This window comes from Dama dama, chromosome 31 (genome assembly GCF_033118175.1).
Source record: "Dama dama isolate Ldn47 chromosome 31, ASM3311817v1, whole genome shotgun sequence".
Classification (NCBI taxonomy): Eukaryota; Metazoa; Chordata; class Mammalia; order Artiodactyla; family Cervidae; genus Dama; species Dama dama.
Genome location: NC_083711.1, coordinates 46,187,825 through 46,214,584, shown reverse-complemented (window position 1 = coordinate 46,214,584; position 26,760 = coordinate 46,187,825). Strand labels below are relative to the sequence as shown.

Here is a 26,760-nt window from a genome sequence, read left to right as displayed (position 1 = left end):
CCCAAATAAAGTGGAATGAAAGACCTTTTGGTCTGCAGCAGAATTCTTGTGATTTATATCATTTCATTCAAACACAAACATTGCATCCATTGTGGATTTATATGCAGTTAATCTCCAGGCTGTGCAGCTATATTACTATCAAAGACGACAGAGTCTAATCCTATTAGAGGAACATTACTACTTCCGTGCCTAATCATTTTGTAAATCTATACTATAGAACACACAAGTATGTAAAATATTTTAATTTGTTTCCTGCTTCAATTATTCTAATGTGACATGAAAATTGTTGAGAATTCCTTGCATTTTTTTGACAGTATACATTAATATCTTAAGGAGTATGTTAGTACTAACAACTTAGGTCAAAACACTAGAGTAATTATAATTGCAAAAAACCTTGAACCCTAACCCAATCTGAACCACATGTAATCTGCACTGTTTTGTGACTATATCAGTAAAAAAAAGAACTGATAATAGTATGAGATCTAAGCATTTCTCTTTAATACTTTTGTCAGTGAATCTATGACTTTCTTATTTCTCAGGCTGTAGATGATTGGATTTAACAAGGGAATTATGACAGTGTAAAATAGAGAGTCCATCATATCTTGATCATCTGCCTGTGTGGATCCAGAGCGCATATACATGAAGAGAAGAGACCCATAGTACAAAGAGACAGACAGGAGGTGGGCTCCACAGGTGGAGAAGGCCTTTCTTATGCCTTGTACAGACTTCTTTTTCAAAACCGTATATAGAACAAGTGTATAAGAGACAAGAACAGTCATAATGCTAAGCACCTGTATTGACCCAGAGGAAATAAACACCATTAGGACATTAATTGAAGGGTCGGTACAAGAAATCTTAAACAATGGCATGATGTCACAGTAAAAGTGATGTATTATGTTAGACTTACAGAAGGTTAACCTGAATAAAGCACCTACATGAATCATGGGATGAATAAGTCCTGCTACAAATGATGATACTAACAGCTGGATGCATAGTCTGTTGGTTATAATCCCTGGATACAGTAATGGTTTGCATATGGCCACATAGCGATCATAAGCCATTGTTGCAAGCAAGAAGCATTCCGTGGTTCCACCAAATGCAAAGGAAGTAAATTGTAGCACACATTCAGAGAGAGATATCATTTTACTCCTAGCAAAAAAATTGACTAGCATCTTGGGGGTCACTGTGGATGATATCCAAGAATCCACAAAGGCTAAACTCCCAAGGAATAAGTACATGGGGATGTGAAGGTGAGGGTCATTATAGATGAGATAAATTAGTCCAAGGTTTCCCATAGTGGTGATGAGGTATATCACCAAGAACAACAGGAATAGGGGGATTTGCCACTCCAGGTGATAGGGAAGTCCGGTGAGAACAAACATTGAGAGCAGTGTTGCATTTTTAGTATCCATGCTCCCTGAAATGAAATCAGAAAGTGTAAGATGTAAGTAGATGTAAATGACCTCATGGACTGTATCCCCCAGGCTTCTTCATGGGGATTCTCCAGGCAAGAATGCTGGAGTGGGTTGCCATGCCCACGTCCAGGGGACCTTCCCAGCTCAGGGATCAAACCCAGGTCTCCCACATTGCAGGCGGATTCTTTACTATCTGAGCCACTAGGGAAGCCCAAGTAGATGTAAGCTTTATAAAAGAATGTTGGGAGAAAGTAATTGAAACAAAGTCATACACTTATCAGAGTGCCCTTAAATGTGTTTTACTAGCATATCCTCTCCAGTATTCTTGCTTGGGTAATCCCACAGAGGAGCCTGGTGGGCTATAGTTCATGGGGTCGCAAAGTGTTGGACATGACATAGCGACTAAACAACAACAAGAAATAGCAATGGAAACTAGTTTTGGATATTGGTGTAGTGGAAAATGCAATTATTGCTTTAAAAATGTGGAAGAATGAAAGGATTTAGAAAACAGGAAAAAGACTCTAAACATTAGGTAAATTTATGGAGATAATTGAATGTGTGAGGGACATTCTGTCTAGGATATGGATGAGATTCCAGGGAAAAGAAATTTGAAGTATTACAAAATGATTTGGATGCCATGTGAAAGATCTTGAAGTTTGTCAGACAGCAGGCATGTGCTGGGGACTTTTAATACAAGGAGCCACATTTTATTTTTAAAATAAATATTTGGTAGCATAGAAATACTCTGTAGGGAAGGGAAACTAGTGTCAGGAATACTAATTCGGGAGCTGATACTCTTACTGAATGGTTCTTAAATCAGAATACACATCAAAATTGGTGAAATACTTGTACAAAATACAGGTTATGCAGTATTATTGTAAATGTATGTTCAAGAGGGCAAGAATGAAGCCCAACAATCTGCATTTCAAAATTTCCCTCCAGTTGATTCAAATTCATGTGATGCTCTAGAATCTCTGGTGTAATTTACTACTAGCACACCCACTACAGTATTCTTGTTTCAGAAATCCCACAGAGGAGCCTGGCGGGCTACAGTCCATGGGGTCACCCATGATGAGGAGAAAAAAAAGACAGAAATAAGTCAGAATGTAGAGTCACTAAGACTCAGTAACTTAGATGTTTTCATTAAATGTTGGCAACACTGGGAATCTTTCTGTTTTCTTTTCTTCAAAATTCAAAGGTTATCTTCCTAGGGAATTTGTGTGTGACACAGGGAATTTAATTTTAAATTTTACCTTAGAAACTTTGACTTTTTAAAATATATTGACATTGCTGGAAAGTTCTTTCCATAATTAATTAAAAGTTGATTTATATGTTTTATTAGAGTGATTAGAGCTGATTTTTTCTAGAAATCCTGCTGCGTTTGAGAGCACTTTCTTCTCCACCAGTTTTTCTAGTAAAATAAAATTCTGCCAAAGACTACAGCCTAATTCAAGTGATATAAATAACCAATGCCAGTAATTCTAGTTGTCAAATGTATTTTTATTTGGAGTAGGCTCCCTTCCTTGCAATTCCAAATTAAAGGATAATTGAAATTGCTCAAATTCAATATGCATGTGGGTCTTTATTAAGTATAAACTTGGAAGGAGCAATAGGAGAACATTTTATGCATATTTCTTACAATATATATTAAAATACTGAATAAAAGTATTCTCAGAAGTAGGTGAGAGAATAGAGAAATTAATATGTAAGTGACTTACCTTAAAAGTAGAGTCAGAACCTGAGATTAATTAGGAAGAATGAAACTTTTAATCAGAACACCCAGAAAAATTTCTTATGTAGGAAACATGTGACCTATATTTACAGCCAGGTTAAATTCTCTAAGATTCTAGTTCACCAAAATTTATGAAGTCTTTATAGTTATGTTAGAAAGATAATGAATTATCATTGAGGGACAATTCATTTTTACCTTTATTTTGCTTATCCTAGATTTAGCCACAAAAATATGATATATAGATATGTCATTAATTATTAATTTTTCACCTGCCTTTTTGGCATCTAGTAAAGCAATCTAAAATTATAGATTTTACAGTATTCTCATTGTTTTACCTAAGAATAATGTGCCTTGCAGAAGTTATTTCTCTTTTACCCATATCTTGTAGGAAATTGTGGAGATCCTTTCAAAGAGGTAAGCTTTTTATGTAGAAAATAATGCAGCATCACTGGAATGGTAATGACATAGGCACATTGATTTCCCAAGTTCAGGAAAATTTTGTTTGTATAAATTAGCTTTGAACAGAAGAGTCAACCAATTATATGAAAGTGTTCTTTTTAAACCAAAGAGGAAGGAGTGAAGCACTAAAATTTCCTAATATCATGCATTGATTCCCTTTAGGACAAAATTAAGTTTTTCCTCTGGGCATTATAGATTTGAACCTGTGGGAAAAGTCCAAGTTGTTCCACAGGGCATTACAGATTCTAAAATCATAAACATCAAGTCATTGTAGACAATTCTAGTTTGAACAACTGAAATTGTATTTTATGTCACTACCTGCCACAGCATATGACACTTCTGGCATGTTTATGCAACCTTCCATTCATCCACAGATTTTGATGCTCTGAGTGCTTTGATTAGTATGGTCTTTTCTGAGCTGATTATACATGAATTCAATGAGGACAAAATTCTAGACTCCCTTCAGGAGCCAACTGCGAGAAAGTTGTCCTCCTCATGAAAACTATAGCTCACATTCCAGATCTACAAATAACTCCCCACTCTACTGTGAAATTTCTGGAGAAAAATTTTACTAGACATAGGTCAGGGGAAGGAGCAAAGCAAAAACAAAACAAAGGATCACAGTGGAGGTGGCCTCGATCAGTGCTTCTCCAACTTTAATCCCTGTGAATCTCCTGGTGATTTTCTGAAAATGCATATTCTGTTTCAATAGGTCAGGGCTACATCCTGACGGTCTTCATTTCTACCAAGGTGATGCCTCTAGACATTTAGCATCCTCAGGGTTTTCCGTCATTGGCAGGCTTGGCTTATCAGAGAACTAGATCATTAGTGAAGTTGGGGGTAGGGTGGGGGAGAATGGGAAAAAAAGGCAGATGGAGCTGACATGCAAAAGAGGGAAGCAAAGAGGAGCCAGAATGGACATGGCAGGCCAGCATGGGGTGAATCACAGCATGGGAGACTAGGCTGGGCACTTTTATCTTCATCTCAAAGGAAAACTATTGAGGGATTTTGAACAGTGTGGTCACATGTTCAGATTTTCCTCTAATTGTTAACCGAGTACTCTGCATACAGAATTCATTTAGAAAAATAACATTATTTATGTCAAAAGAACATAATATGAAAATAGTAATATTGTACTTTGATATCTGAAGAGCAGAAAAATGTTTGACCTTGACTTGGGACTTGATTGGCAGCTAGAGGAAAAAAGAAGCATATATTTTGGTAGATTCTTGATGATAGTATTTCTTATAAGTGTGCCAGTGAAACCTTAAAAAGAGGTGAAAAAAATCATAGATAAAGGAGAAGTCACTGCGAGATCTCAGCAGTGTGAGAGGATGGAGTGAGCAGTACAAGGTGCACTGGTAGCCTCAGCCTAACCCACACCTGACTTAGACACACTGCCCTCTTCAATTTCATGTGATTACCTTGAAAATCTTTTTGTTGCCTAATTATTAGTATAAAAGTCCGCATCGCTACTTCCAATAGGAATAGTCTTTCCAATTTTAGTTATTTTAATAGGTGGGTCATGGTATCTCATTGTGGTCTTCAGTTACATATCCCCAAGAACAATGGTATGGAGTGTATTTTTGTGTTCTTATTTGACATATATACATTTAGTTTAGTGACCTGTCTGTTTAAGCTTTTTGTCCTCTTTAATGGAGCTGTATATTTTCTTATTATTAGGTTTTGAAATTTTTTCGTATATCCAGTATACAAGGCTTTTATCACATACTTTATTTACAAATTTTTTCTCTAGGGATTTTTATTTCTTTTCCTTCTACAAAATATCCCACTTATCCATGATGCTAACTGGACCTAGGGAGCAAGAAATAACAACTTCTTTAGACTTTTTGGTAGACATTTGCCTGTTAGAAGATGAGAAATAAATCTAAAAAGTTCCAGGGTCCACTTAATTTAGTGAAATTCTTGAGATTCAGTTGTGTGGGTCATGTAGAATTATACTGTAATAGATACAGATGCATTGTTGCATCTAGCCATCCTGCAACCAGAAAGGAGACAGAACTCTTAATAGGCTACTATGGATTTTAGAAGGAACGTTATCGTTATTGAGTACCTTAAGAAAACCACTTTAGGAAGGGACCAGAAAAACTGCTTGATTTGGGCATGGCTCAGAACAGGCGAAAGATTTGCAAAAGATCTAGCCTTCTCTCCAAGCAGGTGCCACTTGGACCATATGATCCAGCAGAAACAGGTCCCTGAAGTGGTAGTCGAAGATAGGGATGCTCTTTGGAGCCTTTGGCAGGTCAAGATAAGTGCTAAACCTTAGGTTTGGAACAAAGCCCTCAGATCTGTTGCAGATAAATACTCTCCACGGGAGGAACCATAACTTCAAGGCAAATAGATGGGGAAAAAATGGAAACAGTAACAGACTTCATTTTCTTGGGCTCCCAAATCACTGCGGATGGTGATTTGAGCCATGAAATTAGAAGATGCTTGCTCCTTAGAAGAAAAGCTATGACAAACCTAGACAGTGTATTGAAAGCAGAGAGATTACATTGCCGACAAAGGTCTGTATAGTAAATTTCAGTTCAGTTCAGTCACTCAGTCGTGTCTGACACTTTCTGACCCCTTGGACTACAGCAGAGCAGGCTTCCCTGTTCATCACCAACTCCGAGAGCTTGCTCAAACTCATGTCCATCAAGTCAGTGATGCCATCCAACCATCTCATACTGTGTCGTCCCTTACTCCTCCTGCCTTCAATCTTTCCCAGCATCAGAGTCCTTTGTATTTTATATATAGACTTATTTTTATCAAGTTTTAGATTCTATATATAAGTGATACCATATGATATTTGTTTTTCTCTGTCTGACTACAGTATAATAATCTCTAGGTCTATCCGTGTTGCTGTAAATGGCAGTATTTCATTCATTTATTGGATGAGTAAGATTTCATTGTTCCTGTATACCACATCTTCTTAAGCCCACTACCTGTTGTTGAACATTTGGGTTGTTTCTATGTTTGGCTATGGGAAATAGTGCTGCCATGAACTTTGCAGTGCATGTATCTTTTTAAATTAGTGTTTTCCTTTTTTTCAGACATATACCCAGGAATGGGATTGCTGGATCATATGATAGCTCTATTTTTAGTTTTTTAAGGAATCTCCCTACTGTTTTCCATAGCAGATATACCAATTTACATTGCTCACGACAGCATAAGAGGTTTCGCTTTTCTCCTCTGTCACACTTTGATGGAAGAAACATAAACCTCTACCCATGAACCACTACAAGAATGTCAAGAAAAATGCAAGGAATTAGGTGCTTTAAAAAATCATGAGGCTTTATTTTCAAGGTCACAACTCTTTGCTGCATCAAGAGCTCAAAAAATTCCTATCTATTTTACATATGGTGATGTAAGTTTCCATGTTACTGTCTCCATACACCTCACCCTCTCCTCCCCTCTCCCCATGTCCATAAGTCTGTTCTCTATGTCTGTTTCTCCACTGCTGCCCTGCAAATAAATTCTTCAGTACCATTTTTCTAGATTCTGCATAGAGATAGCCAGTGGAAATTTGCTGTATGTCTCAGGAAACTCAAACAGGCGCTCTGTATCAGCCTGGTGGGGGGATGGGGAAGGAGATGGGAGTGAGGTTCAAAAGGGAGGGGATATATGTCTACCTGTGGCTGATTCGTGTTGAGGTTTGACAGAAAACAACATTCTGTAAAACAATTATCCTTCAATTAAAAAATAAATAAATTTAAAAAAATTCCTGCTAACACCACTGTCAACTGCTACTGCAGCTGTAGTTTCCTACTCCCCAAAAGCTGATTACTAGACATTGGAACATAGAGGGTATCTGCTTCCCTACTCATGTTGTCTTGAGTCTGCTCATTCACTTGCCCTGAGAGAGAAAATAGCATCTGCCCTATATTGCTTTCCAAATGTTATGTGAACCTGTCAAATTGAAAAAATATAATTCATTTTATATATATAATGCTAGTTGTCAATAAGTTTATATAATATAATTTGTTAGTTTTGTAGCAATTTGCTATGGAGAAAAAGAAAAAAACACAAAGAGGTGAAACGGAGGGGAGAGAAAAGAAGGGAGAAGAAAGAAACACAAGAGTATAAGAACTTTACTCTCTTGTTTTAAAACATTCAGTTCAGTTCAGTTCAGTCACTCAGTCGTGTCTGACTCTTTGTGACCCCATGAATCACAGCAAGCCAGACCTCCCTGTCCATCACCAACTCCCGGAATTTACTCAAACTCATGCCCATCGAGTCAGTGATGCCATCCAGCCATCTCATCCTCTGTCGTCCCCTTCTCCTCCTGCCCCCACTTCATCCCAGCATCAGGGTCTTTTCTAATGAGTCAACTCTTCACATGAGGTGGCCAAAGTATTGGTCTCTAATAAAAAGCAAATTATTTGGGGAGGTACAAATCATTTGGCTTTTGTCAGTAATTCTTTATTCAGTTAGGAGAATGAATTTGCAATTTTTTCTTAAAAAGGAATTGGCATAACAAAAAATGTCCTTGCATGCTTTAAAAATATCTCAGGTTTCATTTATTCCTCAAAGAGAGTTGAGTGGATTGGTATATTTCAGACAAACATGAAAGCACATATAAGCAACATATACAACTCAATAACTTATCATACATTTATAGCTATGTTTATGTGCTTTAAAATACTGTTTTCTCTGTTGTATATATATATATCATATGTAAGGATATACAATGGAAAAAAGACAACCTCTTTAACAAGTGGTGCTGGGATAACTGGTCAACCACTTGTAAAAGAATGAGACTAGAACACTTTCTAACACCATACACAAAAATAAACTCAAAATGGATTAAAGATCTAAATGTAAGACCAGAAACTATAAAACTCCTAGAGGAGAACATAGGCAAAACACTCTCCAACATAAATCACAGCAAGATCCTCTATGACCCACCTCCCAGAATATTGGAAATAAAAGCAAAACTAAACAAATGGGACCTAATGAAACTTAAAAGCTTTTGCACTACAAAGGAAACTATAAGTCAGGTGAAAAGACAGCCCTCAGATTGGGAGAAAATAATAGCAAATGAAGAAACAGACAAAGGATTAATCTCAAAAATATATAAGCAACTCCTGCAGCTCAATTCCAGAAAAATAAATGACCCAATCAAAAAATGGGCCAAAGAACTAAACAGACATTTCTCCAAAGAAGACATACAGATGGCTAACAAACACATGAAAAGATGCTCAACATCACTCATTATTAGAGAAATGCAAATCAAAACCACAATGAGGTACCATTACACGCCAGTCAGGATGGCTGCTATCCAAAAGTCTATAAGCAATAAATGCTGGAGAGGGTGTGGAGAAAAGGGAACCCTGTTACACTGTTGGTGGGAATGCAAACTAGTACAGCCGCTATGGAGAACAGTATGGAGATTTCTTAAAAAACTGGAAATAGAACTGCCATATGACCCAGCAATCCCACTTCTGGGCATACACACTGAGGAAACCAGATCTGAAAGAGACACGTGCACCCCAATGTTCATCGCAGCACTGTTTATAATAGCCAGGACATGGAAGCAACCTAGATGCCCATCAGCAGATGAATGGATAAGGAAGCTGTGGTACATATACACCATGGAATATTACTCAGCCATTAAAAAGAATTCATTTGAACCAGTCCTAATGAGATGGATGAAGCTGGAGCCCCTTATACAGAGTGAAGTAAGCCAGAAAGATAAAGAACATTACAGCATACTAACACATATATATGGAATTTAGCAAGATGGTAATGATAACCCTATATGCAAAACAGAAAAAGAGACACAGAAGTACAGAACAGACTTTTGAACTCTGTGGGAGAATGTGAGGATGGGATATTTCAAAAGAACAGCATGTATACTATCTATGGTGAAACAGATCACCAGCCCAGGTGGGATGCATGAGATGAGTGCTCGGGCCTGGTGCACTGGGAAGACCCAGAGGAATCGGGTGGAGAGGGAGGTGGGAGGGGGGATCGGGATGGGGAATACGTGTAAATCTATGGCTGATTCATATCAATGTATGACAAAAAAATAAAAATAAAAATAAAATACTGTTTTCTGCTTCTGTTGGGCAGGATATTCTATACTGTCAGTATCTCAGTTTAGTTGCTATCAACAAAATCACTTTTTTTTTTTTCTCCTGGGTAATTTCATGATGTTTTCCTGTCCTTTTACTTTTAACTTATTTGGAACCTCTTGGGGTCTTTATATTTAAGGTTGATTTTGTGTAAGCATTGTATAGTTAAGTGTTTGTTTTTTGGTTCAATCTTAGATTTTAAACATTTTTGAAGTCTTGTTAACACTCACTGTAAACCCTGTGAATCTCTTTATTTTTCTAGAAAAATAAAGGAAATATGAGAAGATTATCTCTTATTGCTATCAGATAAGTCTAAAATAGAGGGTACTTCCACAGAGGGGATAAACATCACATCATTATAGCAAGTGGAACATCTTATATATGAAATTCTCTTTGAAAATGATGGTACAAAAGTGGTACAAAAGTTGGCAATTAGTGTTTTTCTCATGGACAGATTTTATTCCCGTTAATTAACTTTATTGAAATTATGCAATGAAGTTTTGATTGTTTATTATCACTTTCAATCATTGTTCCCAAGGAGAGTGTAGAAAAAGGTCAACAATTCTTCATCCTTTGAAAGAAATGTTATGTTGATGTCTGCATCTACCTGTACAAAACAGGAGAAAAAGTAGAGTATAATACAGAAGGTGAAAGCTTTTAGAATATTTACGAAGAAGTAGAGGTAGGGAATATAGACACTTCTCTTTGACTGGTCTCTAAATATTTAGATATTATAACAATTTTGCTTCACTGATTATTTAAAAACAATGGTTATCCTATTCTGTTTAGCTGCTGTAACAAAATATCATACACTGGGTGACTTAAACACAAACCATTATTTTTTTTACAGTGCTGAAGGATGAAAAATTCAAAAGCAAGGTGCCAGAGATACAGTACCTGACCAGAAGCCACTTTTTAACTCATAGACCACTACCTTCTCGCTGGGCTCACATGGCCTTCCATGGGTGAGCACTCATGGAGAAAGGTCAGACGAGGGGATGGAGAGAGAGAGAGAGTAGAAGAGAGCAAGAGCAAGGCACACTATATATCTCTTTCTCTTTTTATAAGCACACTAATCCTGTCATGAATATCACAAATATTCCACCCTTATGATTCCATAGTCTAACCCTAATTACCTCCCAAGGACCCCACTCCAAATAGTGCCACCTTGGGACTTCAGCATATGAATTTTAAGGAAACTCAAAATTCAATCCAAAACAGAGCTTCAGTAAACATGTTTATAAACCAACAGCATTAACATTAATAAATCAAAAACTCTATTGGTGGAGCCTGGCAATCTGTGTTTTAATAATATTCCTAGGTATTTCCAAGCCAACAGATTTTGAAAACCTTTTTTAAAGAATTAAAACAATCTAGCACAGGGATTATTGATGTGTACACATCAATGTGTACAGTGATGTGTATTGAGTGTACTACACTCAATAAGACTCTTCCATACTGTTAAACCAGACTTTAGAAATATAATACTAGTTTTAATTTGTGTTTCTTTGATTTTACCTATTAACGCTTTTCAACGTTTTTGTTTGTATTAACGCTTTTGTTTCTTTGAATGCATTGCTGGTCAATTTTGTAAGCAATCTTCTGAATAGTATAAAGTATTATAAAATGGTGAAAAATGTATGAATATACATGTATATAAAGAAAGAGGAGCTATGAATCCTTTTAAATCTCCAGATTAAGAAAAGCAAAGCATCTTCATAATATAGAGTATTGAGAAAGTCAATTCTTAGGTAGGTTGATAAGAAGTCCAAGGTCCCCGAGGAGAGGAAAAGGGTCTATGGCTCTCGAGAAGGAGAAGAGGACAAATATTTTTTTCTTTAAGCCCAGAGCTAATGATTACATAACAAAACAACTCATTGACTCAAGGATATGTTTTTCCTTATACTCTGTACCAATGATTATATAAGAACAATGTATCCTGCTGGAGGACATGCTTCTCCTTCTTAAGAACCTTCTGACTACTCCTGTCATTTAAGTTTCTCTTAAAAAAATCTAGCAAGATTGACCATTTCCTTCTTATTCTGCCACTTTTCTTTTTCTTTAAGCCCGTCCCAATTAAATTCTTCAGTCTCATCTAACTGTCTAATTAGCGAAGGTTTTCAGATTATCCTACAAAATACAGGCACAACTGGGAAGTGACATCATAGACAGTGAGAGCCAATTCCCTCTTCTTGTTGCTCATGGACAATGACTGGGCTAAGAGCATCCTCTTAAAAGTTGACTCTCCCTTCACTGTCTTAACTTGCTTCTCATTTTTTCTTCATTGCTTTTCCCATTTCTTTTTATTTTTCTCTAGAGTATGACTGTTGAATCCCCATGATGATGGGGGAACTCACCATGTCCCAAATAAAGTGGAATGAAAGACCTTTTAGTCTGCAGCAGAATTCTTGTGATTTACATCATTTCATTCAAACACAAACATTGCCTCCATTGTGGATTTGCATGCAGTTAATCTCCAGGCTGTGCAGCTATATTACTATCAAAGACAACAGAGTCTAATCCTATTAGAGGAACATTACTACTTCCGTGCCTAATCATTTTGTAAATCTACATTATAGAATATACAAGTATGTAAAATATTTTGTTTCCTGCTTCATTTATTCTAATGTGACATGAAAATTGTTGAGAATTCCTTGCATTTTTTTAACAGTATACATGAATATTTTAAGGAGTATGTTAGTACTAACAACTTAGGTCAAAACACTAGAGTAATTATAACTGCAAAAAACCTTGAACCCTAACCCAATCTGAACCACATGTAATCTGCACTGTTTTGTGACTATATCAGTAAAAAAAAGAACTGATAATAGTATGAGATCTAAGCATTTCTCTTTAATACTTTTGTCAGTGAATCTATGACTTTCTTATTTCTCAGGCTGTAGATGATTGGATTTAACAAGGGAATTATGACAGTGTAAAATAGAGAGTCCATCATATCTTGATCATCTGCCTGTGTGGATCCAGGGCGCACATACATGAAGAGAAGAGGCCCGTAGTATAAAGAGACAGACAGGAGGTGGGCTCCACAGGTGGAGAAGGCCTTTCTTATGCCTTGTCCAGACTTCTTTTTCAAAACCGTATATAGAACAAGTGCATAAGAGACAAGAACAGTCATAATGCTAAGCACCTGTATTGACCCAGAGGAAATAAACACCATTAGGACATTAATTGAAGGGTCGGTACAAGAAATCTTAAACAATGGCATGATGTCACAGTAAAAGTGATGTATTATGTTAGACTTACAGAAGGTTAACCTGAATAAAGCACCTACATGAATCATAGAATGAATAAGTCCTGCTACAAATGATGAGACTAACAGCTGGATGCATAGTCTGTTGGTCATAATCCCTGGATACAGTAATGGTTTGCATATGGCCACATAGCGATCATATGCCATTGTTGCAAGCAAGAAGCATTCCGTGGTTCCACCAAATGCAAAGGAAAGAAATTGTAACATGCATTCAGAGAGAGATATCATTTTTCTCCTGGCAAAAAAATTGACTAGCATCTTGGGGGTCACTGTGGATGATATCCAAGAATCCACGAAGGCTAAACTCCCAAGGAATAAGTACATGGGGATGTGAAGGTGAGGGTCATTATAGATGAGATAAATTAGTCCAAGGTTTCCCATAGTGGTGATGAGGTATATCACCAAGAACAACAGGAATAGGGGGATTTGCCACTCCAGGTGATAGGGAAGTCCGGTGAGAACAAACATTGAGAGCAGTGTTGCATTTTTAGTATCCATGCTCCCTGAAATGAAATCAGAAAGTGTAAGGTGTAAGTAGATGTAAATGACCCCATGGACTGTATCCCCCCAGGCTTCTTCATGGGGATTCTCCAGGTAAGAATCCTGGAGTGGGTTGCCATGCCCACGTCCAGGGGACCTTCCCAACTCAGGGACCAAACCTAGGTCTCTCACATTGCAGGCGGATTCTTTACTATCTGAGCCACTAGGGAAGCCCAAGTAGATGTAAGCTTTATGAAAAGAATGTTGGGAGAAAGTAACTGAAACCAAGTCATACACTTATCAGAGTGCCCTTAAATGTATTTAGTACTAGCATACCCTCTCCAGTATTCTTGCTTGGGTAATCCCACAGAGGAGCCTGGTGGGCTATAGTCCATGGGATCACTCGTGATAAGGAGGAAAAAAAAGATAGAAATAAATCAGAATGTAGAGTCACTAAGACTCAGTAACTTAGATGTGAAGGAGGTGGTCAGTGAAGGAGACAGGAGACAGAGTTGGACAGATGGTCATCACAAATTGAATTTGAGAATTCAGATGTTTGGGTCACTTTGTAGAGAAAGCATTTTCTGAATATCTAGGTGGGATAGCTTAGTAGTATGAGTTTGTTAGCACTTAATATAAACAATGACTTTGGAGTATTTGGGTAACTGAAAGCATACTTTTGAATGACCTAACTATTAGAAAATGTGCATAAGGAAAAAAGAGGAGGGTATAGAAAGAAAACTTCAGCAAATTTTATTACAGAAGTTTTGAAATAAATACATGTCATTTTAGATAGCTGAAAATGATCCTCATTTCTACTACATGAGTCTTGGTACCTGGCAAAGGCTACCACTTACTCTAGAAGTCAAAGGAGCCAGAAACTCATTTTTCCATCCCCTTGCAACTAGAGTAAGGGGATTTTATCTAGGTTTGAATAGTCAAACGTAGTAACATTGGATTTGTAACACCGAGCATGGAGGAAAGGGACAGGAAAACACGAATTAGGGTTCCAAAGTCAGCCAAGCCAGCCATATCAAGACCCTTGGAACTGCTTCTTGCATCTGCACCAGCTGCATCGTCAGTGTGAGCTGTGGCTTCTACAATTCAGGAGCTGCAATAGGAGCTCCTACTGAGCAAGTGTGGAGATTTGATTTGGGCTGCTGTCTCACTGTATTGTTTCTTCTGTTCCTGCCCATTTATCAGCAGATCCCTCCAATCTCCCTGGAATTTCTATGTAATGGTCAATTTCCATTCAGCTAACTAATTTTCTGTTACAAACAAGTGCCCTGGCTTTAGCCAAAGAGAGATAAGCTGCTGCTGCTGCTGCTAAGTCGCTTCAGTTGTGTCCGATTCTGTGCGACCCCATAGACGGCAGCCCACCAGGCTCCACCATCCCTGGGATTCTCCAGGCAAGAACACTGCAATGGGCTGCCATTTCCTTCTCCAATGCATGAACGTGAAAAGTGAAAGTGAAGTCGCTCAGTCGTGTCCGACTCTTCACAACCCCATGGACTGCAGCCCACCAGGCTCCTCCGTCCATGGGATAAGGGAGAGACCTAAAAGATCTACTGAGCAGAGTAATCAGAGAAGCAGAAGGAAAAACTCAAGAGTTGAGTGTTGTAAACATAAGAGAAAAAAGGCACAAGGACATAATGAAGTGCAACACTGATTGGCAAAATGAATGCTCTCGTAGAACAAGAGGTGAACAGAGATCATTGAATGTGGGAAGTGAGAGTCATAGTGTCTTTAGTGAGAGAGTTTCCAATTTATGATAGAGTTAAGGCCATAGAAGAGTGAGAAATGAATGGGAAATATCACACATAACATGAGGAGAATGTTTTTGAGTACACCAAGAAAAAAAATGGATAGCAATTAGAATTTTTCTACTTCCTATAGACAAAAGGATTTTTTTTTCTGTAGAGTATTTAAATACATATTTTCTAAAATGTTTAGATACATATTTTCTCGACCTTCCCTGGTGGCTCAGGTGGTAAAGAATCTGCTTGCGGTGCAGTTAACCCGGGTTCAATCCCTGGGTTGGGAAGATCCCCTGGAGAAGGGAATGGCAACCCACTCCAGTAGTCTTGCTGGTAAATTCCACGGACAGAGGAGCCTGGCGGTCTACAGTCCACGGGATTGCAAAGAGTCATAGAGGACTGAGGGACCAACACTTTCACTGTCTGTCACACTTTCTGAAGAGAGGAAGGCACCTAGAAGAGAAAGAGTGTGGAAGTAGAAAGGAGCAATTGGGTGAGTTATTAAGAAAACAAGTGGAGAATTACAAAAAGCATAACAGAGACACGGATAGAAATCTGTTAGAAAGACAAGACAATGAAGATGGGTAGTATCAGATAAACACCAAGAGGGAAATATGGGGAAATTTTGCAGGTAAATATTTGTCTTAACCCTGGTTTTCATTAAATGTTGTCAACACTGGGAATCTTTCTATTTTCTTTTCTTCAAAATTCAAAGATTATCTTCCTAGGGAATTTGTGTGTGACACAGAGAGTTTAATTTTAAATTTTACCTTAGAAACTTTGACTGTTTTTAAATATATTAGCATTGCTGGAAAGTTCTTTCCATAATTAGTTACAAGTTGATGTATATGTTTTATTAGAGTGATTAGAGCTGGTTTTCTCTAGAAATCCTGCTGCGTTTATTTGAGAGCACTTTCTTCTCCACCCGTTTTTCTAGTCAAATAAAACTGAGCCAAAGACTGGAGCCTAATTCAAGTGATATAAATAACCAATGCCAGTAATTCTAGTTGTCAAATGTATTTAATTTGGAATAGGCTCCCTTCCTTGCAATTCCAAATTAAGGGATAATTGAAAATGCTCAAATTCAACATGCGTGTGGGTCTTTATTAAGTATAAACTTGGAAGGAGCAACAGGGGAACATTTTATGCATATTTCTTACAATGTATATTAAAATACTGAATAAAAGTATTCTCAGAAGTAGGTGAGAGAATAGAGAAATTAATATGTAAGTGACTTACCTTAAAAGTTTAGTCAGCAACTGTGATTAATTATGAAGAATGAAGCTTTTAATCAGAATACCCAGAAAAATTTCTTATGTAGGAAACGTGTGACCTATATTTAAAGCCAGTTTAAATTCTTTAAGATTCTAGTTCACCAAAACTTATGAAGTCTTTATAGTTATGTTAAAAAGATAATGAATTGTCATTGAGGGACAATTCACTTACAGTTATTCTGCTTATCCTAGATTTAGCCACAAAAATGTGATATATAGGTATTTCATTAATTATTAATTTTTTCACCTGCCTTTTTGGCATCTAGTAAAGCAATCTAAAATTATAGATTTTACAGTATTCTCACTGTTTTACCTAAGAATAATGTGCCTTACAGAAGTTATTTCTCTTTTACCCATATCTTGTAGGAAATTGTGGAGATCCTTTCAAAGAGGTAGGCTTTTTAAGTAGAAAATAATGCAGCTTCTCTGGAATGATAATGACACAGGTGACGATTCCTTGCACATTCATTTCCCAAGGTCAGGAAAATTTTGTTTGTGTAAATTAGCTTTGAACAGAAGAGTCAACCAATTATATGAAAGTGTTCTTTTTAAACAGAAGAGGAAGGAGTGAAGCACTAAAATTTCCTAATATCATGCATTGATTCCCTTTAGGACAAAACTAAGTTGTTCCTCTGGGCATTATAGATTTGAACCTGTAGGAAAAGTCCAGGTTGTTCCACAGGGCATTACAGATTCTAAAATCATAAACATCAAGTTGTTGTAGACAATTCTAGTTTGAACAACTGAAATTGTATTTTATGTCACTACCTGCCACAACAGGTGACACTTCTTGCATGTTTAGGCAACCTTCCATTCATCCACAGATTTTGATGCTCTGAGTGCTTTGATTAGTATGGTCTTTTCTGAGCTGATTATACATGAATTCAATAAGGACAAAATTCTAAACTCCCTACAGAAGCCAACTGCGAGAAAGTTGTCCTCCTCATGAAAACTATAGCTCACATTCCAGATCTACAGATAACTCCCCACTCTACTGTGAAATTTCTGGAGAAAAATTTTACTGGACATAGGTCAGGGGAAGGAGCAAAGAAAAAACAAAAGGATCACAGTGGAGGTGGCCTCCATCAGGGCTTTTCCAACTTTAATCCCTGTGAATCTCCTGGTGATTTTCTGAAAATGCATATTCTGTTTCAATAGGTCAGGGCTGCATCCTGAGGGTCTTCATTTCTACCAAGGTGATGCCTCTAGACATTTAGCATCCTCAGGGTTTTCCGTCATTGGCAGGCTTGGCTTATCAGAGAACTAGATCATTAGTGAAGTTGGGGGTGGGGGGGGGGGAAATGGGAAAAAAAGGCAGATGGAGCTGACATGCAAAAGAGGGAAGCAAAGAGGAGCCAGAATGGACATGGCAGGCCAGCATGGTTGGAATCCTAGCATGGGAGACTAAGCTGGGCACTTTTATCTTTATCTCAAAGGAAAACTATTGAGGGATTTTGAACAGGGTGGTCACATGTTCAGATTTGCCTCTAATTGTTAACCGAGTACTTGGCATACAGAATTCATTTAGAAAAATAACACTATTTGTGTCAAAAGGACATAATATGAAAATAGTAATATTGTTTGATATCTGAAGAGCAGAAAAATGTTTGACCTTGACTTGGGACTTGATTGGCAGCTAGAGGAAAAAAAGAAGCATATATTTTGGTAGTTTCATTAATCGATTATAGTATTTCTTAGAATTGTGCCAGTGAAACTTTAAAAAGAGGTGAAAAAAATCATAGATAAAGGAGAAGTCACTGTGAGAACTCAGCAGTGTGAGAGGATGGAGTAAGCAGTACAGTGTGCATTGGTAGACTCAATCTAACCCACACCTGACTTAAACACACTGCCCTCTTCAATTTCATGTGATTATCTTGAAAATCTTTTTGTTGCCTAATTATGCATACAAAAGTCTGTATCGCTACTTCCAATATGATTAGTCTTTCCAATTTTAGTTATTTTAATAGGTGGGTCATGGTATCTCATTGTGATCTTCAGTTATACATCCCCAAGAACAATGGTATGGAGCGTGTTTTTGTGTTATTTGACATATATACATTTAGTTTAGTGACCTGTCTGTTTAAACTTTTTGTCCTTTTTAATGGAGCTATATGTTTTCTTATTATTAGGTTTTGAGAAATTTTCATATATCTAGTATACAAGGCTTTTATCACATACATGATTTACAAATTTTTTCTCTAGGGATTTTTATTTCTTTTCCTTCTACAAGATATCCCACTTATCCATGATGCTAACTGGACCTAGGGAGCAAGAAATAACAACTTCTTTAGACTTTTTGGTAGACATTTGCCTGCTAGAAGATGAGAAATAAATCTAAAAAGTTCCAGGGTCCACTTAATTTAGTGAAATTCTTGAGATTCAGTTGTGTGAGTCATGTGAAATTATACCTTCATAGACATAGATACATTGTTGCATCTAGCCCATCCTGCAACCAGAAAGGAGACAGAACCCTTAGTAGGCTATTATTCATTTTAAAAAGAACGTTATCCTTACCGAGTACATTAAGAAAACCACTTTAGGAAGGGACCAGAAAAACTGCTTGATTTGGGCATGGCTCAGAACAGGCGAAAGATTTGCAAAAGATCTAGCCTTCTGTCCAAGCTGTGGTGCCACTTGGACCATATGATCCAGCAGAAACAGGTCCCTGAAGTGGTAGTCGAAGATAGGGATGCTCTTTGGAGCCTTTGGCAGGTCAAGATAAGTGCTAAACCTTAGGTTTGGAACAAAGCCCTCAGATCTGTTGCAGATAAATACTCTCCACGGGAGGAACCATAACTTCAAGGCAAATAGATGGGGAAAAAATGGAAACAGTAACAGACTTCATTTTCTTGGGCTCCCAAATCACTGCAGATGGTGATTTGAGCCATGAAATTAGAAGATGCTTGCTCCTTAGAAGAAAAGCTATGACAAACCTAGACAGTGTATTGAAAGCAGAGAGATTACATTGCCGACAAAGGTCTGTATAGTAAATTTCAGTTCAGTTCAGTCACTCAGTCGTGTCTGACACTTTGTGACCCCTTGGACTACAGCAGAGCAGGCTTCCCTGTCCATCACCAGCTCCCAGAGCTTGCTCAAACTCATGTCCATCAAGTCAGTGATGACATCCAACCATCTCATACTGTGTCGTCCCTTACTCCTCCTGCCTTCAATCTTTCCCAGCATCAGAGTCCTTTCCAGTGAGTCAGTTCTTCACATCAGGTGGCCAAAGTATTGGAGTTTCAGCTTCATCATCAGTCCTTCCAATGAATATTCAGGAATGATTTCCTTTAGGACAGACTTGTTGGATCTCCTTGAAGTCCAAGGGACTCTCAAGAGTCTTCTTCAACACCACAATTCAAAGGCATCAGTTCTTCAGTGCTCAACTTTCTTGATGGTCCAGCTCTCACATCCACATATATAACTACTGGAAAAATCATAGATATGACGAGGCAGACCTTTGTCAGCATTCTCTGCTCTTTTATATGCTGTCTAGGTTTGTCATAACTTTTCCTCCAAGAAGCAAGTGTCTTTTAATTTCATGGCTCCAGTCACCATCTGCAGTGATTTTGGAGGCCCCCAAAAATATAAAGTCTGTCACTGTTTCCATTTTTTCCCCCTCTATTTTCCATGAAGTCATGGGGCTAGATGCCATGATCTTGACTTTTTGAAAGTTGAATTTTAAGCCAACTTTTTCACTCTGCTCATTCACTTTCATCAAGAGGCTCTTTAGTTCTTCACTTTCTGCCATAAGGGTGGTGTCATCTGCATATTTGGGGTTACTGATATTTCTCCCAGCAGTCTTGATTCCAGTTTGTGTTTCATCCAGCCCAGCATTTCTCATGATGTACTCTGCATATAAGTTAAATAAGCACGGTGACAATATACAGCCTTGACGTACTCCTTTCCCAATTTTGAACCAGTCCGTTGTTTCATGTCCAGTTCTAACTGTTGCTTCTTGATCTGCATACAGATTTCTCAGGAGGCAGGTAAGATGATCTGGTGTCCCCATCTCTTTAAGAATTTCCCACAGTTTGTTGTGATCCACACAGTCAAAGACTTTGGTATAGTCAATAATGCAGAAGTAGATGTTTTCTGGAACTCTCTTGCTTTTTCGATGATCCAGCAGATGTTGGCAATTTGATCTCTGGTTCCTCTGCCTTTTCTAAAACCAGCTTGAACATCTGGAAGTTCATGGTTCATGTATTGCTGAAGCCTGGCTTGGAGAATTTTGAGCATTACTTTACTAGCGTGTGAGATGAGCACAAATATATATCAAGCTTTGTTATTATTTTTCCCCAAGACAAATTTGGCAATCTGGGGTCTCATTGTTCCATATAAATTTTAGGTTATTTGTTCTATCTGTGAAAAGTATCCTGGATATTTTGATAGGGATTGCATTAAATGCACTGATTGCTTTGTGTACTATGGCCACTTTAGCATAATTAATTCTTCCAATCCAAGAGCATGAGATATCTTTCCAATTCTTTAAGTCATTTTCAGTTTTATTTATCAGCATTTTAAAGTTTTGTATATAGGTCTTTCACTTGCTTGGTTAAGTTTATTCTAATTTATTTTTTGATGTAGTTTTAAATGGAATTGTTTTCTATTTTCTTTTTCTGATATTTCATCATTAGTGTAAAGAAATGCAACTGATTTCTGTATATTAATCTTGTATCCTGATACCTTGCTGAATTAATTTACTAGTTCTAGTAGGTTTTGGATGAAGTCTTGGTACTTCTCTATATAGAGTGTTGAAAAGTTATCTCATCTGCAAATAGTGACAGTCTCACATTTCCCTTTACAGTTTGAGTACCTTTCATTTCTTTTTCTTGTCTGGTTTCTGTGACTAAGACTTCCAATATGATATTGAATAGAAATGGTGAGAGTGAGCATCTTTGTTTCTTTCCTAAATTTCAGCTCTTCACCATTGAGTATCATATTGGCTGTGGGTTTGTTGTAAATGGCTTTTTGTATATTGAGATATGTTCCCTCTATATCTACTTTGGTGATAGTTAATTCATGAATGGATGTTGAATTTTATCAAATGTTTTTTTCTAAAATACTGAGATGATCATGTGTTTTTTTTTCTTTCTTTTTGTTGATATGGTGTTTACTGATTTGCATATGTTGAATCATCCTTGACCCTGGAATGAATCCAGCTTCATTATGGTGTATGATAGTTTTGGGTAGTGTTGAATTTGATTTGCATCTACATCCTTCAAAGTTAATGCACTGTAATATTATTTTTTTTTATAATGTCTTTGGTTTTGGTGTCAAGGTAATGGTGGTAAACCTTAACAGAATAAATTTGGTAATGTTTCTCACTTTCCATCTTTTGAAATAAGTTCTTTGTATGTTTGGTAAAACTTCCTAGTGAAGCTGTTCATTCTTGGATTTTGTTTGCAAGAAGTTTTTGACTATTTTTCTCCTGTTCTGCCATTTCTCTCTTATTCTCTATGTCTCTCTAATTTAAATTATCAGTCTAATCTGTTAACTTTCTGAATTAGTGAAGTTTCTCAGGTTGATCTATAACATACAGACACACCTAGAAAGGACATATAGAAGAATCATATACAGTTAAGAGGCAACTCACTTCTTTCCCTTTCTCTAAGAAATATTAAGGTAAGAGGATCTCTTAACAGTGTAGCTCTGTCTTCATTGTCTTAACTCCCATACCATTTTTCCCTCATTGCTTCCTCATTTCTCTTTATTTCTCTGTGTGGTATGGAGTTTATCCCCACAAGAAGTGAAATTTACCATACCTCAGATAATGTGGAATAATAGGCCTTTTGACTGCTAGCAAAATTCCTGGGAATTACCTCTATTCACTCAAAACACAAACCTGCCTCCATACGGAGTTAAATTTGATAAGAGTTTCCATGCTACATGGCTGTAGAAATAGCAAAGATATCATAATCAAGTCCTGTTTACAGGGCCTGCACTGTTTTAAAACTGAATGTATTTATAGAGCCACATTGAACAACATATAAGCCTGTAAAATTTTTTCATTCTTGTTTTCTGCTCTAATTTTTTAGGTATGATATAAATAATTAAAATATGAAGTTGTTTAAAGAAACTTATTAGATACTAACATCTTGTATGCTTAGTCAATGCTATGGTTTTTCCAGTGGTCATGTATGGATGTGAGAGTTGGACTATAAAGAAAGCTGAGCACTGAAGAATTGATGCTTTTGAACTGTGGTATTGGAGAAGACTCTTGAGAGTCTCTTGGACTGCAAGGAAATCCAACCAGTCCACCCAAAGGAGATCAGTCCTGGGTGTTCATTGGAAGGACTGATGCTGAAGCTGAAACGCCAATACTTTGGCCACCTGATGTGAAGAGCTGACTCATTTGAGAAGACCCTGATGCTGGGAAAGATTGAGGGCAGGAGGAGAAGGGGACGACAGAGGATGAGATGGTTGGATGGCATCACGGACTCAAGGGACATGGGTTTGGGTGGACTCCGGGAGTTGGTGATGGACAGGGAGGCCTGGCGTGCTGCGGTTCATGGGGTCGCAAAGAGTCAGACATGACTGAGCGACTGAACTGAACTGATGCTTAGTTGGTCAGTCGTGTCTGACTTCTTGCTACTCCATGGACTGTAGCCCACCAGGCTCCTCTGTCCATGGGATATTCCAATCAAGAATACTGAAGTGGGTTGCTATTTACTCCTCCAGGGGATCTTCCTGACCCAGGGATTGAACCCGCATCTCCTGTGTCTCCTGCATTGGCAGGCAGATTCTTTACCACTGAGCCAGCTGGGAATAAGTCAATAAAAGAATAGTACAACTGCAAATGCAAAAACTTTTAAATAATAGTCAACACATAGACACATCTAATTGTATAGTTTTATACTGTTTTAATGAAAAGAGAATACTTATTAATATGTTATCTAAACATTTCTCTTTAACATTTTTGTCAGTGAGTCTATGACTTTCTTATTTCTCAGGCTGTAAATTATTGGATTTAAGAAAGGAATTATGACAGTGTAAAACAGAGAGTCCATCATATTCTGATCATTTTCTTGTGCAGATCCAGGGAGCACATACATGAAGAGAAGAGGCCCATAGTATAAAGAGACAGACAGGAGGTGGGCTCCACAGGTGGAGAAGGCCTTCCTTATTCCTTGTAGAGACTTCTTTTTTAAGATCGTAAAGAGAACAAGTGTATAAGAGACAAGAACAATGGAAATGGTGAATGCCTGTATTGATCCAGCAAAAATGAATACCATAAGGAAATTAATGGAAGGGTCAGTACAGGAAATCTTAAACAATGGTATAATGTCACAATAAAAGTGACGTACTATGATGGAATTGCAGAAGGTTAATCTGAGTAAAAAAGCATTATGAATTATGGCATGGAAGAGGCCACCTAAAAATGACAAAACTAACAGCAAGATACATAGTCTGTTGGTCATGATCACTGGATAAAGTAGTGGTTTGCATATGGCCACATAGCGATCGAATGCCATTGTTGCCAGCAGAAAACATTCTGTGGTTATGCAAATTGCAAAGGAAAAAAATTGTATCTTACATTCAGAAAGAGAGATCATTTTGCTCATGGCAAAGAAGTTGAGCAGCATTTTGGGGGTCACTGTGGAGGATAACCAAGTATCCACAAAGGCCAGATTCCCAAGGAATAAGTACATGGGGATGTGAAGGTGAGGGTCATTGCAGATGAGAGCGATTAGACCAAGGTTTCCCACAATGGTGATGAGGTATATCATCAAGAACAGAAGGAACAGGGGGATCTGCCACTCTGGTTGATGTGTAAGACCTGTGAGAATGAACTCTGTCAGCTTTGTTGCATTTTTTGTTTCCATACCCTTGATAGATGACCTCTGAAATACAATGCAATAAATGGAAAAAGAACATGTCACAAGAATTTTTAAAAGAAAATTCATTGAGAGTAACAGAACCATGCACTAGAATGAATGCCCCTTATTTACTCTTACTAAAATAAAAAGTATTTGTAGCAGTTGCTATTTTGGCAAAATGCAATCATTTTATTTTAAAATGTAAACAGTCATGAATTGATGTAGAAGAAAAGAAAGACATTCTGAACATGAGCTATTTATGAGAAAAGTATCCTGTGTTTTCAAGATGAATATAGTGTCAAAAGTAAGTTGTCAGAGGGGCCTGGATTATAAAAGTAATTCAGTGCCATGTGAAAGATCTTGAACTTTATTCTTTAAGGATAGGCATTCGTTGAAAACTTTGAAACAGGGATTGGCATCATCAGTTATTTTTGAAACTAAATATTTGGTTGTAGAAAATAGATTGCAGGGTGAACGACCAGTTGTGAGAATCTATGACTCTTATCCATGATTCCCAAACCAGATTACACATCAGAATTTTCTGGGGGAGTTTTGGTACTAAAATAAATTCTGAGGTATTATCATAGAAATTGATTCAGCAGGTCATGAATACAGGTACTATGCGTTTTGTAAATGTCCTTCAGTGATTAAAATGCATTTGACATTCTTAAGTCATTGTGTGCTATGATATTGGGAGTTTTGAGGAAGATGAAGAGATCAAAATTAATTAGATTTAAGTCATTAGGACTTGATAGCATAATAGATATGAAGGATAGTTAGTAAAAGAGATTGTCACTTGGTAACTGGGAAGAGTAATCAAAAATTGAGAATGAGAACTCAGATGCAGTGGCCCATTTTTGCAAGGAGCAATCTCTGAACATCCAGATCACATAAACTTAGTGGTATCATTCAATAAGGACTTAACAGAAATAAAGACTTTGAAGTCATTGAAGTTACTGAAATATAGCATATATGAGTAACCCAGTGGATGGTATTCATAATGTTAAAATAAGAAAGCATGAAAATAGAGGTGAGGAAGTTATATTAAAGCGATTGAAATGTATATACACCATTTGCTAGATCTGATTGACTTTTCTATTACAAATGTCTCGGTGGCAGACAAAAGTTGTTTACTCTTGAAGCCAAAAGTTCCAGAAACTGACTTTTCCTAAAGAGAAGGAAGTAGATCTATGGTTAACCACTAAAGTTCATCTACACTAGATGTGAAATATGTAGAGGGGGGAGAGATGTCAAATATGAACGGAAGCGATTTGTGGTTCAAAGTCAACCAAGGGAGCAATACCAGGCCCCCAGAAAATGCATCCTGCGCCCACAGCAGCGGCATTTTCATTGTGAGCTGTAGCACTCAAGTTCAGCAGCCATGGTAGCAGCCCTTATTGAGCTAGCACTGAGAGGTGATTTCAGCTGTGGACTGCTTAACTTCTTGCTTTGTGTCCCTGCCTGTTTCTCCAGCGGATTTCTCCAGCTTCCCTAGCATTTATTTGTTAGAGCCAGTTTCCTTTCAGTTTAGTCATTTTGTCTTGAAACCAGGAGTGTGGCTCACACAAAAGGAAAAAAAAGGAAAGGGCCACAAAAGGCTACCGAGCAGAGTGATCAGAGAAACAGGAGGAAGTTGGAAAACTCAGACTGAAAACTTAAAGAGAGGAAAATATGCAAGAACGAAGGAAAGTACAGTGCCTAAGGCAAAATGAATGTTCTAGTAGGATAAGGAGTGAACAGAGATTCCTGAGTGTGAGGATGAAACTTATGTTCCCCTGTGTGAAATAGCCAATGGGAATGTGCTGTGTGGCCCAGGGAACTCAAACTGGGGCGCTGTGACCACCTAGAGGGGTGTGATGAGGAGGGACGTGGGATGGAGCTTCAAGGGGGAGGGGACATATGAATACCTATGGCTGATTCATGTTGATGTTTGGCAGAAACCAACACAATTCTGTAAAGCAATTGTCCTTCAACTAGAAAATAAAATTTAAAAAAGAGAGACTTCTAGTGGCTTTAGTGAGAGCAGTTTCCATTTTGTGATAGAGCAGGGGCCGTAGGATAATGAGAATTGAATGAAAGCAAGTGATACAGTGTTGAGGAAAATGAAATAAAGATGTGGAGAACAGGTGTGGATGTTCTTTCTTGAAGAACAATGTCATGAAAGTTGTCAAAAGAAAGAGAGGTGGGAATTGAGAGGAAAGAGGATAAAGAAGTAGAAAGGCAAATTTGGGTGGAAAGGAAACAAGAAGCAGGAAGGACTTCCCTGGTGTTCCAGGGGTTAAGAATACACCCCCCCAAGCAGGGGACACGGGTTCAAGCCCATGCTCCGCGACAAGAGAGGCCGCTGCAATGACAAGCCCATGCACCGTGAATAGAGAGTAGCCCCTGCTCTCCACAACTAAAGAAAGCCTGTGCATGCGGTGAAGATTGAGTGCAGCCAAAAATAAGTGAATAAATAAAATTTAAAAAAAAACA

General features: G+C 37.7%; 3 protein-coding genes across 3 annotated transcripts; all 3 read right to left on the bottom strand.

Annotated features, from left to right (window-relative positions):
- Positions 1-482: 482 nt before the first annotated feature.
- LOC133050085 (olfactory receptor 5H2-like) lies at positions 483-1,412 on the bottom strand. The gene has a single exon (XM_061134209.1). It carries the CDS (start codon positions 1,410-1,412, stop codon positions 483-485), a length of 930 nt encoding a protein of 309 aa, XP_060990192.1.
- An 11,113-nt stretch (positions 1,413-12,525) lies between these two features.
- On the bottom strand, positions 12,526-13,455 carry LOC133050072 (olfactory receptor 5H2-like). The gene has a single exon (XM_061134192.1). It carries the CDS (start codon positions 13,453-13,455, stop codon positions 12,526-12,528), a length of 930 nt encoding a protein of 309 aa, XP_060990175.1.
- Positions 13,456-23,361: 9,906 nt separating this feature from the next.
- Positions 23,362-24,312, bottom strand: LOC133050086 (olfactory receptor 5H2-like). The gene has a single exon (XM_061134210.1). It carries the CDS (start codon positions 24,289-24,291, stop codon positions 23,362-23,364), a length of 930 nt encoding a protein of 309 aa, XP_060990193.1. The 5' UTR covers positions 24,292-24,312.
- Positions 24,313-26,760: the final 2,448 nt, after the last annotated feature.